Source organism: Bicyclus anynana, chromosome 2 (genome assembly GCF_947172395.1).
Source record: "Bicyclus anynana chromosome 2, ilBicAnyn1.1, whole genome shotgun sequence".
NCBI classification, from domain to species: domain Eukaryota; kingdom Metazoa; phylum Arthropoda; class Insecta; order Lepidoptera; family Nymphalidae; genus Bicyclus; species Bicyclus anynana.
The window spans coordinates 7,817,057-7,835,503 of NC_069084.1; the positions used below are offsets into that span (position 1 = coordinate 7,817,057).

Genomic DNA, 18,447 nt, shown 5'->3' on the forward strand with positions numbered 1-18,447 from the left:
GCTAAATCGCTTGGCGGTACGTCTTTGCTGGTAGGGTGGTTCTCAGAATCAGTATCGTGTAAAATCGGCAAACCTATATAATAAAATTAACGTAACGCTTAATATTTACCCCACTAAGTTTCATGATATGAAAATTAGGCTTACATACTGTTTTAGAATTTAAACTATCGTGAGTGTTATTCATATTAAACTAGTCGGGCATACTCCGGCCTAATATCACGTGAGTTTTAGCCGTGTTTCATAATTAATTAATACTTACATACCGGCTAAAAAACACACACACACACACACACACACAAATACGCACACACATTTGTGATAACTGTGAGTAATTGTAAAGAAAAACGATCTGTTAATTTAGTAATTTTAATACCTCTCTCTTTGTAGAAGAGCGAGGCTTCTAACACGGGTAATTATATACCTACAAGGAGGTTTCGGCCCCTATTTGTTATTACTGTATTACTAAGAAATAAACGATTATTATTATTATATAAAAACAAATACGGAGTGCACCTGATTTTCACAAACTTGTGCATTAAAATATCTCCTGCATATAATACGGCTAGTTTCAACATGAGGTTGACCGCCATGGCCGAAATCTGGTCCTTCATAATGACTCACTAAACAAAGCCAAGCGTCTCTCCATATAGAAAACGGGATTTAGAGCTTCGACCCATCACACTCCTTCAATGCGGGTTGACGAGCAAAACAATGAAATTATAGGGAGGGTAGTATAAGTTTATTGTAAAACTAAAGTCATAAAAAAATATGCGACGATAAAAATTGCAAGTTCACGCGGTAAAATTTTGAAACCGCTTCAGTTGGGCTCTTAAGTTAAATTATGTAAATTTTGACTTCCCCATTCCGCCACGTGGCCTTGTATCAAGCGTACGTGAAGATGTGAATGAATTATTCAAAACCTAGGTCTTGTGCATAATGCATGTGATTTTTGGTGCGACAATACCGTCGCAATATTAATGAATATTATTTTCAGGCGCTTGACTAAGAATTTTAATAGTGTTATATAAAAATGAAAAAAGTGCGTTGGTAAGCGCATAACTCAACAACGCCTGGACTAATTTGGCCAATTCTTTTTTTTAAATGTTTGTTGAAGTTTTAGGATGGTTTTTACGGCGAGAAAAATTCGAATAATTGCCGGAAAACCCATAAAAATAGCCCTTTTCTTTTTCCCATACAAATGTTTTCTAACTAAAACGTAGTCAATTTCAGCTTTATTATTATTATATAAAGTTCATATTAAATTACAAGCACTCACTGTTGTCTAAGCATTTTTTTAATGTGTTTGTTACGGTCTTATATTGCATCATCACTTACCATCAGGTGAGATTGTAGTCAAGGGCTTACTTGTAAAGAATAAAAAAAAATTATCAGGAGAAGGTTTTTATGACCGAAAAAAATAAAAGTTAAGGGGTAGGGTAGAGGTAGAGGTAGGGAAGGGTAGGGTAGGAGAGGGGTAGGGTAGGGGTACGGTAGGAGTAGTTGAAACTTTACTTCGAGTTTTACGCAGACGAAGTCGCGGGCGCCCGCTAGTAGTGTTATAAAATAATATGATGTCCTCTATAACATAAAATTCAAAATTTTAAAAAACCCCCAAATGTCATGAAATTATTAATTACACTCTCGATCAAGTCATCAATATTCTCTTTCAGTGCACCTTCATTTGAGACCGCACTCGAGTATATTTGCAGACATTCAGTTGATCTTCCCCACTTTCGCCCCCTACAACTTTTAAACAACCGATTTTCATCAAACATGTCTAAAAACACATGCTCGTAAGCCACCTTTAATAAAAAAAAACTCAATTGAAATCGCTTCATCCATTTGGGAGCTATGACACCACAGCCAGACTGACAGACAGACTCTTTTTGCGTCGGGGTTTAATCTATACTAATATTATAAAGCTGAAGAGTTTGTTTGTTTGTTTGTTTGATTGAACGCGCTAATCTCAGGAATTACTGGTCCGATTTGAAAAATTCTTTCTGTGTTAGATAGCCCATTTATCGAGGAAGGCTATAGGCTATATATTATTCCTGTATTCCTATGGGAACGGGAACCACGCGGGTAAAATCGCGCGGCGTCAGCTAGTAATAAATAAGTCTTGCCATCCAGAGGGGTAACAGCGACAGCGCATTGGGTACTTTGACTATGGGTGAACAAGTCCATAGTTACTTACTAAACCAGCTCTAATAAAGATGTTTAATATTTTACCCATAATTTTTTTTCGTTACGTTTTTAAATATTTATTTCCATTTTTACAAAGAAAGTGAATGCAGAACGGATTGCTTTCTTTAAAATTATAGTACTAAACTCTTCGGCATTAAAACCTTCGGCATTCTATACAAAGAATACATACTCGTAGAAAGCAATCTTTATTAAAAAATAACAAACCGGTTATCTGTTTTGTACATTGTGGAGAGACCTTTACCACTCAAGCAAGCTGCTGTATTATATTTTTGGCGAGAATGCAACGATGAAACCCAGCTCCTCATGGCGACAGCGTGAATAAGGAAAATATACGAATAATATTATAATGTAGGTAATATGTGTGCGATATCGTACAGGTTATACTGCTCTATTATTCTATGGCGAGTTTTAACGTCACTACGAGTATATTCATATTATAAAGGCAAATTATTTAAAATACTACAATCTAACCTAATGTTGATGCAGTCTATGATGGAGGGCTTAGTTGGAAGATACGCAAGTTTATTCTACCAATACCTCTGATGGTTTCTCGACATCGCAACGGAACGTTAGACCGCTTGGCGATAGATTTTGCCGGTGGGGTGGTTAATAGCCACCACCGATGCTTACCACCAGATGAGACCTGACCAATTAAAAAAATATACAATACTTAGGCTGCCTGTTCACCAGAGCAGAGCAAGGGAGCGTAGCGGAGAAACGGACTAATGCGGAGCGGAGTTGTCTGTCTACCGGAGCAGCGCGAGGGTGCGCAGAGGAGTTGCAGACCATGTTAAATAAATAAATGTTTAATTTATTTAACTCCGCTCCATTATTACATGATTTTTTAAACTAGCTCGCAAGACCCTGTCCTCTTAAGAGGATCGGAGATTTTGTGCAATTCTAATGGTTAATATTTCTCCGTTTCTCGGCTCCGCTGCCTCGCCTCGCTTCGGTGGACTGGCAGCCTAAGACTGCCATAGCAGAAATAATCGCACCCAGGACCCCCGTGCTAAGAAACATAATACCGACTGCACCATTCCTCAAATTTATTATAAGGAATGCCTGTATTTCGCGCTAAGCAACATGTATGACTGTATCGTTATTAAGATCAAGTCGAGATGATAAGCTGCCACGCACACAGCTTCCCATTTTTAGGTCAAGCGATTAGCGATATTCATTGATAGGTCTTCAGTCACTCTTGCAGAAAGATAACTAGGTGACCGACTTGCCTTGAGACTCGAAACATACTAAGTTATAGCGGATGCCTGTGACTCCGTCCGTTTATGATTGAAATTAAATCCTATTTAACGCTCTTTGGGAGCGTTCGGTAGATATAAATAATTATTAAATCTATTTTAGATTCTAAAGTTGTGTTGTTATACGCTGAGTTTGTTGTGGGCTCTTCTCGGACTAAGGCGCGTTTGGAACCTTCGTAATAAAGTTACGAAGGTTCCAAACGCGCCTTTTTTTTAAGTTTTCGAATAATTATTATCACCATTACCTTAAGTTTAATATTATTACCTGACGTTTCGATAGAACTTGTAAACAAGGCCTATTTGAAATAAATGAATTTTGATTTGATAAAGAAGTAAAGTTTGTGGTATTGTAGGGGTTAATCTCTGGATATACTGGACCGATTTTGAAACTTCTTTTACTACTAGAAAGCTACGTTATTTGCGAGAGTCATAGGCTATATTTTATCGCCGTATTTTCACGAAAACGGGAACTATGCGAGTTAAACCGCGGGGCGTCGGATAGTTTAAATTATAAAGAAATTATATAAAACAATAATATTAAAATCCTCAGTGGTGCAGTGTTATTGTATATATACCGCTGTGCTTATTACATTGCCAATCAGCATTGCTGTGTCACAGTGTAAAAAGTGTAAGCACATGAAGCTATCAAAATAAAAAAAAACATAATTTTATTCATTGTTTCAGGTACAAATCGAAGCTGTCACATTTCAGCGAATACTCCAGAAGAGGTATGAAAAATGATTTTTTTTTAATTTCATAGTAACACCAAGCCCAAATCATAACTAAAGAGTAGATACTAAAAGATGTTTGTAGAAACAAACAGACAAATATATAAAATTTAGACAAAATATATTCTAAAATCAACTCAATCATCATATGAATAGATACATAATAACAATTTCACAAAAAAAATGTGCCATTATAATAGCGAACTGGATTTTGAGCTTAAAAAAGAACTTAAAACACTTACTCTAGAATACACCACTGCTCCTATGCAAACCAGCCCCCTAGCCAAGTGGCACGTCGATTCTCTTTCTACGATCGCTAACGCTTCGAAAACTAAAAAGATGTATGGGAATGACAAATCTTAATCACGTGACCTGTAGATAGCAAATGTCATTGCCATATATCTTTCTAATTTTCAAAGCGTTAGCGATCATAGAAAGAGAATCGACATGCCACTTGGCTATGGGGGCAGCGGTTTAAACGTAGTCGTCCACGTATCGGATGCATAGCATCAAATGATCTTTTAATTTTACGTTACATAAAATCCGTTTGATGCGATCCTTACGATGCGGATCGGTGGACGCACTTGTATGACTTTCTATGCGAAGAAATACTACAATCCGTTTGATGCGATGCGTCCAATACGTACAATGCGGGTCTGTGGACACCTGCCAGTAATGTGCAAGAAGGAATTGTAACACTATCACCTTCCTTAACTCTCCAGTGAGAATTTTTACTAAATTTTTTTGTGAAAAATTGTTTGTTCCTCTTTTACACTGCGGCGACTAATGCGATTTGGCTGAAATTTAAAAAGAAAATCTTTTTTTTTCTTGATTAAAACGTAGGTTACTTTTTATCCCGGAATCCATGCGAAAAAGTCGCGGGCATCGGCTAGCTCATATAAATATATGTGGTTTTAGAATACTCTAAATAAGGGCTAAATATGTTATTTTGTATTTAAAACAGCCAGCCTAAGGCTTTCACAATTCATTACAAGGGCACATCTAAACAAAACATACAGGAGGCGCGAAACAACAAAGGGATAATAATAAAACCCGTTCGTTTATTACACAGTTGAGTAATAAACACAAATTATTAAAGAATAGTATACTAAAACTAGAAATATATAAAAGTATACGCCATTTTTAGCAGACTCAGAAGTAGATTACAAAAATAAAAAAACAAATGTCGAACATAGGTTTTATGATTCATAACATTTGTCAGGACAACTTAATTAACAAATCAAACTGTAACCAAAATAAGACCCTAGAATGGAAGAGAATGATCTTGAGTAGAGACACGCACTTGTGAACGTTGTGTGTAGGGTTAAAGGCGCATTTGACACTTAACTAATACTCCCCTTTTCCACTCAAGTCACTCTCCCCGCCTATCCCAAGTAACCCATAAATAATTCCACAACAAGAAAGTGGACGGTCAAAAGCTACATATTGACTGAGGAACATAGGCTATATTTTATCCCCTTATTCTCACGGAAACGCAGATACACTAGTTATTAAATAAGTCAACTATGGACTTGTAATCAGGAGATCGATTCTTGTTCTTTATACTCGTCGATGTAATATTGGCCTAATACCAAGTTATAATACAATTTGAACTTTATTTTTATGGGATGCCAAAAATAAAATGTCTATAAAAACGACGTTGCCATGGAAACGAGCGATGTCCCATCGCTGTAACTATACGGAATGCAGGGGTAGTACTATAACTGCTGTACAAAGCTGAATTGCAAACCATAGTAAAGACAGTACACACAGACTATACAATTTTATCATAAAACACGGCTAAAACTCTCGTTTTACAACGTCGCAGTATGCACGACTAGTTTCAAACCCATACGGGGCCCTTAGTCATGAGCTGGTTCTTGCAACGGGAATACTCCGACGTTGTATCATGTGACTTTTAGCCGTGTTTTATAATTAATTAATATGAATAACACTCAAGATAGATTAAATTCTAAAACAGACTATACTTTTCAAAGTATTTGTAAAGTAAACTTAAAATGAAAAAAAATAATAGTTTTTTATAAAAATAGGTAGCGTTGTGTTAACAAAACGGTGTGAGATGAGGACTACATTCAATCGCTGGAAAGTTAAGACCACTCGACACGACCGGTGTCGTGGGCAGATTATTTATAGCCGCTATTTATTTCCTTCTGCTGAATGGAAGTGTGAAACAGCTAACACGGATTCGTTTGCGCTGATAAATACCTATGCGAGTAAACCACGCGATTGATACCTACCTCTAGCCTTGTATTTCTCTAGGAAGATAGTCCAGCAACAGCTTCGTGTAAGGTTTTACATACACTGTGAAGATCTAAGCAAATTAAGAAAGTATAAAATCTACTTATACTATAGCATTCAAGAGCACACAATACCATTGATAGCGAAGAGGATCTGTATTCTATAGAACAAGACTATCAAAGTCTGCGACCATATTGCGTATGACTATTATTGTATTTACTTCAAGAGATCCTTTGTAATAATAACCTCTTTAATATAACTTTTAGTTCGTACCCATTGATGTTCGTACCCTTTCAAAAACTTCCCCGAGTTCGCAAACTAATGCATTTAATAAATTGGGAACAAGAAAGTTTGTCGTCATAAGCAGAGCTAAGTACTGTAGTAGCCTTCTAGCCACAATTTATTTGCTAAAATTATATATCATTATATTATCTCAAAATTTAGCTTTTTTATATGCCCGTATAAACGATCAATAAGTTTTGTAAGATAAGAATTACATTATAATAAATCTATTACCGTGAGCCGTAATCGACCAGTAGATATGACCTCTGCCTTCGAAAAGGCTAAAATTCAAAAATTAATTTAAAGTAGGCTCATTTTACAAGCACTTTTGACACGTTAGTTGACTATTTGTAAAGATTCTATTGGGCCAATTTAACAATTATTTCACTGAAGGAGAGCTGTAGGTGACCTAGCCTTTATTTTATCACCGTCTTCCCACGGGAACGGGAACTACGCGGGTGAAACCGGGTCCGCTAGTGATAAATGAAAATAATGTTTGAAAATCACTCAAATTTTATTTATTTTTTCTAGAAAGATGTACTTAGATAATCACCTCAGGTAGTCAACGTGAGTTGCACAAGTTTAATTATGGCAACTGATTGCGTCTGATAGCGTCTCTGGGGCCTGATGGGAGGCTAATGATATTAGATGTCATTACGCGCACTAACTGGGATAGCATTGCAATTTACAGGTGTGCCTGCTTACGAGTATGAACTGATAGAATTACTCTTATTTCACTACTAGCGGACGCCCGGGGCTTCGTCCGTGTGGAAATCAATATAAACTTTCAACCCCTATTTCACCACTTTAGAGGTTGGATTTAAAAAAAAATTGAATTACATTACATTTCGTATATTTTATATGATTTGTGGACAGATTTTTATAACTGAAACTCTAAAAATGATGGACTTTCCATACAAACTTTCAAAAAGAAAAAAAAAACTTTTTTTTTATTTCGTACTAGCAGACGGTCCGAGGTTTCACCCACGTACTCCGTTCCCGTACGAATGCGGGATTAAAATATAGCCTATGATACTCACAAATAAAGTTAAATACCTACTTTTCTTACAAGATTTGTCAAAATTGATTCAGTAGATCTAGAGATTACCCACTACAACCTCACAAACTTTACCTCTTTATCAACCGAAGAAAAACGGAGAGGTTAAGGTTAACAATTCGACGTGTACCTATATGTTTTTTTTATTTATGAACATGTAACTTTTTACTGAATAGCCTAATTTTGATATTTTTTTTAAATTAGAAAGGGTATATGACGAATGATGTCCTATATAAATTTGGAAAAAACATTCCAACCCTAAGGGTAAGAAAACAGGGGATGAAGTAATTCTGGTTGGTACTATAATTCTGTTTTAGTCGAGACTTGTACTAGTACTGCCCCTTCTACTTTATATACCTAAGAACCACCAAATGACACTACAGTCAAGCCTTAAATTATCAAAGAAAATAAATAATATAGAAGTCTATAAGCACCTAGTTTACTTAAGACTGTCCGCTTTAGCAAATTGCAATCTGACCCCTCTAATTTTATTCTCCGGTCAGATTGCCTGTAACGAGGGTAGGTAATAGGGCCCGGTAGTAGGATGATTTCAAATTTTTATACGGCTTTTTGAAATTTTATTTCAATAGACGTAAGATAATTTTAATGGTTCTTAATTTTGTCAGTATAAATAAGTGATTATTTATTATTACCTCAGAAAACACTGTATTTTGAAATTATTACTTACGTTGTAACAAAATTTTAACAAGTGTATACTACTTGTAATTGATATAAACCAGAGCTGGACTAATTAAGAAAACCTCAATCAGCCCAGCCGGGAATCGAACCCAGGACCTCCGTCTTATAAATCCACCACGCACACCACTGCTCCACGAAAGCTGTCAAAAAGAGGCCGGAGGTTATCTTCCGACACTTTCCATTCAAAAAAGTAACATCTGTCTATATTCTCTAACACGTGTCTCACGCCACCCTTAATGGAACCTCCACGTGTACCAGCCAAGGCAGCATACCCTCTAGCGGCGGAAGCATATTAATTGACGGGCCCTGTATTCTCACGACCCTTTGGAAATTATTCTTTGTTTGAAAAGGAAAAATAACTCTTTTCTTTTTTATACTTTCGTTCACTATGATTAAAAAAACAGAATATAGCTACACAATTAAGTCAAAAATAACCAAAATAACCCACAAACAAACACACGCTTTTTGAAAATAACTAAACTATGCTGGGGCGTAGCTACCCTCGGACTACAGGCTTAGACCATTTAAATAACAGGACCTGCCTCGCTAACCGTTACCCCTCTGGTAAAGATCAAAAATCTATGATCTAACGCGTTTATTAAAACTTTTGCTATAGAATCGATGTTCCATTTATGTAATCGTTTTCGTCGTGTAAAGAGCTCCCTAAAAATGCCGGTTTGTGTAATTAAATGGCATAAAGAACGGCTAAAAACTTGTATTTTAGTAAAAGATGGAGTAACGTTTCATTTGAAACTATTTAAACCTTAATTTTATCAAATCTATATATATATATTTAAAAATGAATTGCTGTTCGTTAGTCTCGCTAAAACTCGAGAACGGCTGAACGGATTTATCTTATCTTGGTCTTCAAATGTTCGTGGAGGTATAGGGACCCTTTTCTATTTTCCATACAAACGTTTAAGAGTCAAGGGGTAGGGTATGGTAGGGGTAGAGTAGTGTAGCGTAGGGTTAGGGAAGAAGTGCACATAAGTCAAAGCGAAGCTTGAACGGGTCCACTAGTTTGTAATAAAAACAATTTATAAAAAGAATCGATTCTTTTAATATTGTTATAATTAAATATGTTAATATTGTTAATAATTTTATTTAACTTATACGTAAAGCCATCCAGTCCGAAGCCACATACGCGAGCGCTGCCCATGGAAAATTGCAATCCCGTCCCGTATAATTGTATTTCTCGGTCAGATTGCTTGTTACGGATCACCTACGGGTGTGGGTAATGAGGCCCGATGTGATTTCATTTTAACTCTAACAGCTTTTTGCTATCAAATCAAATTTGGCTGCAATTAAAATTATTTACGCCTCAAAATTCTGAACACATTTTAAATTTGGTGGTAAAACACGAATATTCTATATTTTATGACTTTCTAAATAACTAATTAACACCAAAAATAGTAATGAATTAATATCATTAATTTTTATTTTGTGTGACAATATCTATATATATTATAGAAAGTCGTGTTAGTTACTACACTTATAACTCAAGAACGGCTCAACCGATTTAGCTGAAAATTGGCAGGGAGGTAGTTTAGAGCCAGGAGAAGGACATAGGATACTTTTTACTTTTTTTTATTATTTTTTTATATACTGTTTTTTACGGGTAGGGTAGAGGTAGTTGAAAGTTTAAATCGAAATCACGCGGACGAAGTCGCGGGCGTCCGCTAGTATAAAATAATTCAATAAAATCCAAAATACAAAATATAGCACATGAAAACTTCATAAAGAATGGTTAAATATTAATAGATAAGTTAGTTATTTATGGAATTTGCCTTTAATTTTGGAAATAAAATAATACATTATAAAACCTAATCTAACTTATCCTAATAGCTATGCAAATTATACCGACACGGATATATAAAACGGCGGCAAAATACCATCTGCATTTCCGTCTTTACATAAAAACATAATCTTTTGAATACTTCGTCTTTCTGGTTCCTTGTTTTATGTTAATAATTTTCTTTTTTTTCTGTTGTATATATGTTTTGTGACGTCTTAATTCTTTGTTATTTGTGTAATTCGTGTAATTTAAGTCTTTACCAACCTTTAATATGTAAATGTATTCTGTCCCAAATAAATTTAAAAAAAAATACCTCAATACCATATATACCTTGATGATAATCTCAATACCAAATTTTAGCTAATTCGGTTCAGTAGTCGATGCGTCAAAGAGTAACAAATATTCATATCATCAAAATCTCGGAAACCATAGATTTTTTCGGGATAAAAAGTAGCCTATGTGTTAATCCAGAGCAGAATCTATTGCCAAATCGTTTCAGTAGTAGCGGCGTTAAAGAGTAATAAACATCCACACAAACTTTCACGTTTATAATATTAGTAGCATTTTTCTCTTTTAGTTTCGTGTTACGTTAATTTTTTAAAGTAGATTGTATTTTTTTTAATAATTATGTGTTACCACTACTACAAAAATTGATATAAATATACTGAAGTAAATAAACATACTAAAATAAGTTTTCCATACATAAATATAGGTATAGTGGAGGGTCAAACATGATATTCACGGTTAACTGCCCAATATCTGCGAGGTTCCCCTTGTCTGAAATTGTTAATGGCTGCCTAGCAACCTCCGTCCATTTCCGTATACCGTAATTACGATTGGTATTTGGCGTACGTGCAATTGCTGATATTAGATCGTACCATACGTAATTAGGTAATTAACGTGAAGATTCGTGTTTACAAAATACCAAGAATTTCCTTACCTCTGCACCATACAAGTCTTAGGAGCGTCTTTGAAGAATTACTATGTTCGACATCGTTAGTAAAATTCAATATATGAAATTTCTCAGAAGTGGTTTAAAAACACAAGAAAACCAAATTCTGATTTACAATATTTGTCAGGACAGTTTAATTATTAAATTAAATCGAAATGTAACCAAAATAAAACAGATTTCTCTATTTTCTTTCTCTCTACGAGACAGAGAGACATTCTACCTGCCTACTTCAGCGTAATTTGAAAATGATTACACCACGAGAGATGTTGGTGGATCGACTACCAATAATACACTGTAATCTTTGGATCGACCACCTCTAGAACACTGCCATGGACCGTACGGCGAGCGCGCTCATACTTATCCCACTATTCATGGAAACAACTAGCGGCACCTAGCCACAGCGCGAGCTAACTGAATGATTCCGACAATAGTCGAGTGACGTCATATCTGTCTCAGACTTCTATTTCCTACAATTTCCTTGTGATGCTAAAATTGTTGAAACCTATAAGTCAATCTCTCTTGAACCGAATGGAAAAGACTAACTAGCACGAATATATTAATGTTAGAATGCGTAATTAATGTCATAAAACGTTATTTATGTTACAAAACCTATGAATGTCAAAATATCTAAATGTTAGCTCATCAAGTTGACTAAGATGACTTATACCTAACTACATTTAGGTAGAAAGTTTTCAAATGAAAGTCATACATTGCTCAGTTTAAAAGCTTTACATTGTCTGACGGCCTCCGTGGCGCAGTGGTATGCGCGGTGATTATACAAGACGGAGGTCTAGGGTTCGATCCCCAGCTGGGTCGATTGAGGTTCGTACCAGTCCAGCAAAGACGTACCGCCATGCGAGTATGCGTTCGGGTACGATGTCGTGTATAAACCAAAAGGGGTTTAGATTTTCATCCTCCTCCTAACAAGTTAGCCCGCTTTTTAGATTGCATCATCACTTACCATCAGGTGAACTTGTAAAGAATAAAAAAAAAACTATCATATACTGTGTTCAGCTGCAATCGTTTTATATTTTCTTCTTATGAGTTTTTAATCTTTTCCCAGGTCTAGACCGAAGAAAAAGAATACGAAGAGGATTGTCTGACAACCGCGTGATCATCACCCATCACTTTACCGAGAGAACTGTCACTCCTGGCGGTGATGTCAGTACTTTTACTTTCCTTCATTAGTTCATAACTTACTTGTATACTATATTTATTATTATGTGATAACTCAAGAGGCGGATAAACAAATGCACTAAATGCCTGCAACGCATAGCAGTAACTACCTCTGTAACGCAAATGTACATTGGCGTCGTGAATCACTTAATATCAGGTGATCCGCATATTCAATTGCCTGCTATTACTGTAAAAATCATGTATAAAAAATAGCAATGGACAGAATGCAATGCAATAAAGTTGCTAAGAGTTAAACTAAACTTAAAGTAAGCAACTCAAGAAAACTACTGTTATACCATCAACAAAATGTATGTCTTTCAGATCAGCATGCAATGCTCTGCCACCGGGGACCGACCACCGCAGTTTGTGTGGGAAAGAGATGGCGTCACTATGTCCAGTAACACTGATCCGAGGTAGTAGATAATAATCCATCCAGGTAGTAAATAAAAATAAAGAATATTATAAACGCGAATGTTTGCATGGATGTTTGGATGTTTGTTATTCTTTAACGCCGCTACTACTGAAGCGATTTGGCTGAAATTTGGAATGGAAATGGATTTTACTCTGGATTAACATATAGGCTACTTTTTATCCCGAAAAAAATGCATCATGCATCCATGGTTTCCCGAGATTTGCGAAAACTGATGATTTTAATGATATGAATGTTTGTTACTCTTTCACGCCTCGACTACTTAACCGAATTAGCTGAAATTTGGTATTAAGATATATTATAGCATGGATTAACACATAGGCCACTTTTTATCCCGGAAAAATCCATGGTTCCCGAGGGATTTGTGAAAAACTAAATTCCACGCGGACGAAGTTGCGGGCGTCCGCTAGTAAGTAATAAAATAATTTTTATTAGTATTGATTTAAAATTATTTTTCATAATTCCTTAGTCATGGTCACGCTTTAATTTGAAAACGATTTAACCTATTTCATTATTTCAAGGGTTTATACTAAACAAAAACTTGAGAAAATTTCGCAGCAAATTAGAAAAATTTAAAAACAATTTTTTATGGATGTTTAATTATTCAATCACGACGGCTTAATGGTTAACTGATCTGAATGAAATTTGGCACAAAATAGATTATAGACTGTTATAGGTAGCTACTTTTTTTCCCGATATTTGGACAGGAATAGAATCAACGCAAGTAAAACCGTGGATCACAGATAGTTCATTAAAGAGCGTTATTTTTTACAGGTACGCCTTAGGCCAAGTGATGACATCAGACAATTCAGTCGTAGCGCAACTGAACATCACCAGAGTAAGAGTAGAAGATGGCGGCTTATACTCCTGCACAGCAAGAGAAGGAGATCATTCCGCCACCCATGAAAACAGACTCGATGTTTATGGTAAGACTAGCTGACTCCGTGCGGTTTCACCCGCGTGGTTCCCGTTCCCGTAGGAATACGGGGATAATATATAGCCTATAGCCTTCCACGATAAATGGGCTATCTAATACTGAAAGAATTTTTCAAATCGAACCAGTAGTTCCTGAGATTAGCGCGTTCAATCAAACAAACACACAACTCTTCAGCTTTATAATATTAGTATAGATATATGAAAATTAAAGCTGAATATTATGTAACTTGGGGAGACTTCAAAAAAAGGTTTTTCTATATCAAAATACTCGTAAGAAAATCTATATAATTAAATATTTATTACTATTAGATAACCTTCGATAAGCTGAGAAGAGAAACACTGTTTTTGTTATTTGATTACAAATATCAGATGGCATTTCGCTAAGCTTATCTGTCGTGTATCTTCCACTTAATACACATTTTTGCTCATCTTTCGTTTTATTATTGAAATTAGTTTAATTTGAATTATTTATAATAAAAATATGATTATCAAACGATTTCAAAAAAAAGGAGCAGGTTCTCAGTTCGATGCATATGTTTTTTTAATGTTTGTTACCATACAATTTCGTCATTTATAAACCAATTTTGAAAATATCTTTTTTTGTTTAAAAGGGCATACTTCCAGATTGCTTCCATTACATTTTCATGAAAATCGGTTAAGAAATTTTGTGTTAAAATCAAAATAACTGAAATGTGTCTTTGAAGTCGATTCCATTTTTATGTTAAAAAGGTTATCTTTCATAATATAAATGACTTCACTGCCACGAAAACAATGAAAATATTGGGTTTGTCTGACGTCAGTATTTTAACCGATTTTTTTTTTATTCGTCGTCTATTTTCAGGACCTCCGTACATTCGATCATTGCCCCCAATCAAAGTTCAAAGTGGAGAACCTATTAATTTAAGATGCCCTTTCTATGGATATCCAATAAGGTATTGTATATTATTAAACTTACTAACGAATGTAGTAATTAATTATAAATACAATTATTATTACTGCGAGTCTTATACACGAAGAAAAGTTAAGTAACGTTAATATAGACTTATTAAAGTTACTTAACTTTTCTTCGTGATCAGTAGGGATTGTATTTTTGACAACCGTCAATTACATTTTCTGAGCTTGAACAATTATGGATTTTATAACTTCGAAATTGGTGCAAGTTTGGTATAATGATTTGCAAGGGCAAGAGTCCTTGAATAAACAAATATATTATCATATCGGACACGTTTTATGATATTACAGTTCGTTTCATGTAGGATGGTGCGGGTGACAGTTCGTTTCACACTTGCTTGTTTGCCGCGATTTAAGCTAATAGTACGTACTATGAACATCATACAGGCAACTGTCACCGTACCCATGCTATCCGAAAAACACTTTTTGTTGTGGCATGTTCAATTTAGGATAGAAAAAAAACAATATACTCGTATATGGACAAATTATTAATTAACTATCAATACACTTTTCTAAAAAGTTGCACTGATTTTATTACAGTAAAATAGACTGGGAACATAAAGGGAAAACAATAAATTCAAACAACTTATTCCAAAGTCGATATAAAAGGAATCAAAGTCATACAAAAAAGAAAATACGCAGAAGCATTTCCAATATACATGGAATACTTACAATACCAGAAATCAACAAAGAAGACAACGGCGCTGTATATACGTGCATAGTAACGTCACCATCTGGTGAAATGGCAAGAAGAGCGTTTGAAATACAAGTGATAGAAGCGCCAATTCTTGAAGATCTCCTACTTGGCAATAACCTTCAAGAGGGTCAAATAGTTAATATTTATTGCAACGTTCGTAGCGGAGATTTGCCGATACATTTTGAATGGTTGAAAGATGGGAAGAGAATACCCAGCAGCTTAAAAGTAAGTTTCAATTTATTTAAAGTACATAAAACCAAAGTACATTGTGTCTTCAAAACTTTGCGATAATATTAAAGAGTTATTTCTTTAACTTTAACCAAACTGTTACTTAATACAATAAAGTTAAAACTTGTTAAATTTTAGGTCGTAGAAAGAAGTTCGGAGCTCTTCAGTGCATTAGTGATAAAAAAAGTGTCGTTAGAACACTGTGGAACTTATACATGCGTCGCTTCTAACCACGTTGCTAAAGTTAATAGATCGACGGAATTGTACATTAAAGGTATTGTATTTTAGGTAATTTACGATACGATTTACGAGAAAAAGAATTACCTTGAAAAAATTAAACTATATTTTCAGTGGCACCAAAATGGTTGGAAGAGCCTAATAACTCCTCATTACTTTTGGGAAGAAGAGGCGCTGTATCTTGTAGTGCCAGTGGATACCCTCAGCCTCAAGTTCACTGGATGAAAAAAGACGGTTTGTACTAAAAATACAATAAGAAACTAATGATAACTAGCGCCAATAGAAATATAAATCATACCCACCTGACGACGTGATAGTCCAGTGGATATGACCTCAGCCTTCGATTCGCAAGGCGTAGGTTCAAATCCGATCCGAAGCATGCACCTCCAACTTTTCACTTATATACATTTTAAGAAATTAAATATCACGTGTCTCATCGGCGAAGGAAAAATATCGTGAGGAAACCTGCATACCTGAGAATTTTCATAATTCTCTACGTATTGAAGTCTGCCAATCCGCATTGGACCAACTTGGTAGACTAATGTCTAGCCCCTCTCATTCTTAGAGGAGATCGTGCTGAATGGTTAGCCAGGGACTTTTTGCGCGAAAAATGAACCAGCTCTTCTGTTACGAGTCGATGCAGCGATGAAATTATTCGGAGATATTTTTTGGCACCACAACTCCATGGCTAACGGATCTCCACGGCAAAAGGAAATTAATATAATCTGTTGGACTTTAAAATTTGACTAAAAGTTAAGGGTGGAATTTGGATTTGACCAATAGCCACACCTGTTGGTCAAATCGTAAAATATTTATTTAATTTTTCAGCAATGTTAGGAACCTGGCAACCAGTGCTGGAGTTAGCTGGCGGTGGAATACTAAGCTTGCCCAACGGCACTCTAATAATTGAGGAAGTGTCACTCACAGACGAGGGTCTATATTCTTGTAACGTGGAAAATGGCGTCGGAACACCGCTCAGTAAAACTGTCTGGATGAGCGTTAACAGTTAGTACCAAATTAAAATAAAATGAAAATCAGCGCATAAGCTCTAGCTGTTTATACGTTATGCTGAGCTGGTATCTTTTTCAAGGTTTTCTAGACATAAAAGTGTGGTGTTTGATGTTTCAAGTACTTGGATTTCGATTCGCCCAAGTGGTATAAGCATCAGATACTAAAATTGTGGTGTATGGCACAGTTTAAAATAAACATTTTTCCTTTGTTTCTCTTTATAATTAATTACTCAGGCTCTACTTTATCAATCAGGCAGAGTTTTCTCAATAATGTGGCAGGTTTCTTGTAACTTACCCATTATCTAAATTCGTAGTTCACTATGAACCAATGAGTATAAACGTATATTTAAAATTCCAGAGCCGGTTCATTTTGAGGTGTCATCGACCAACGTGACGTCAAGACTGGGGCACCCCGTCACATTGGAGTGTCGAGCGCTCGGTGATGATCCTATAAGGATTGCTTGGACCCATGATGGCAAAAGTTTGGATTCTTCAAGTCACAGGTACCTCAATGTTTTACTTTCTCTTTGTACAGTATTAGTGCATTATTTAAATCAATATTTTTAAGGGACTCTTTGTCATATTTTTGACTTGACCAATATTCTAATTTTCTCCAACTAATCGGGAAAGTATTTATTAGAAGTGGTGACAGGTGTTGATCGAAACAGTCAAACACTTGCCTATATAACATAACAAAATTTGTCTTTGCTTTCCGAGTAGATCGAGAAGCAAATAGATATTCTGCGTTATCAAAAAGATTTCTCATTTCATTTTCAGAGCAAAACACTCGGAGTCAAAGACTGCTCTCGGTCTAACTTCAACCATCAACGTACAATTCTCTGAGGCGGTGGACGCAGGCTTCTACCAATGTCGTGCTAGTAACCCGTACGGCACCGCTGCTTTTAATATATTCCTAACTATACTAGGTGAGTTGTAGCACAATATTTTAAACACACATACGGATCCGAGACTTGGTCGCTAACTATGGGCCTTATTAGAAGGCTCAAAGTCACTCAGCGGGCGAGGGAGCGAGCTATGCTTGGAGTTTCTCTGCGTGATCGAATCAGAAATGAGGAGATCCGCAGACGAACCAAAGTCACGACATAGCTCAGCGAGTCGAAGTAGTTCGAAGAGCCGATGGACGTTAGGGCCCCAAGGTGCTGGAATGGCGACCCTGCACCGGAAAGTGCTGTGTTGGTCGACCCCCCATTAGGTGGGCCGAATACATCAAGCGGGTTGCAGGGAGCAGCTGGATGCTGGCGGCTCGAGACCGTTTTGTTTGGAAGTCCATGCAAGAGACCTATGTCCAGCAGTGGACGTCCATCGGCTGATAATGATGATGTTCGATGATTTTAAACACTGATAACTTGAGTTAATCAATGAAAATAAAAACTTTTCCAGTACCTTTCTTGATCGTATCTTTGAACAAATTTTGACCGTGGAAATTTTCCATTTTATATTGCAAAAACGCGTCACCAAGCGACTTGTACTTAGGCTGCCTCTCCACCAGAGCGGAGCGAGGGAGCAGATAAACGGACTAAGGAGCGGA

The 18,447-nt window shown here is 36.0% G+C and overlaps 2 protein-coding genes across 2 annotated transcripts in view; both read left to right on the top strand.

Moving 5' to 3' along the window:
- The window catches only part of LOC128198685 (cell adhesion molecule Dscam2-like), a 206,012-nt gene extending 205,608 nt beyond the window's left edge, over nucleotides 1–404 (top strand). The window contains exon 26 of the mRNA XM_052885134.1: nucleotides 388–404. Coding sequence (XP_052741094.1) covers nucleotides 388–404 — 17 coding nt within the window. The remainder of the gene's footprint in view (nucleotides 1–387) is intronic.
- A 1,369-nt stretch (nucleotides 405–1,773) lies between these two features.
- The window catches only part of LOC112052830 (cell adhesion molecule Dscam2-like), a 33,387-nt gene continuing 16,713 nt past the window's right edge, over nucleotides 1,774–18,447 (top strand). Inside the window, exons 1-12 of the mRNA XM_052885139.1 lie at nucleotides 1,774–1,793; nucleotides 4,146–4,189; nucleotides 12,297–12,394; nucleotides 12,731–12,822; nucleotides 13,614–13,765; nucleotides 14,617–14,707; nucleotides 15,267–15,648; nucleotides 15,790–15,925; nucleotides 16,003–16,122; nucleotides 16,717–16,893; nucleotides 17,257–17,401; nucleotides 17,676–17,824. Of these exons, the coding sequence (XP_052741099.1) occupies nucleotides 1,774–1,793; nucleotides 4,146–4,189; nucleotides 12,297–12,394; nucleotides 12,731–12,822; nucleotides 13,614–13,765; nucleotides 14,617–14,707; nucleotides 15,267–15,648; nucleotides 15,790–15,925; nucleotides 16,003–16,122; nucleotides 16,717–16,893; nucleotides 17,257–17,401; nucleotides 17,676–17,824 (1,606 nt within the window). The remainder of the gene's footprint in view (nucleotides 1,794–4,145; nucleotides 4,190–12,296; nucleotides 12,395–12,730; nucleotides 12,823–13,613; nucleotides 13,766–14,616; nucleotides 14,708–15,266; nucleotides 15,649–15,789; nucleotides 15,926–16,002; nucleotides 16,123–16,716; nucleotides 16,894–17,256; nucleotides 17,402–17,675; nucleotides 17,825–18,447) is intronic.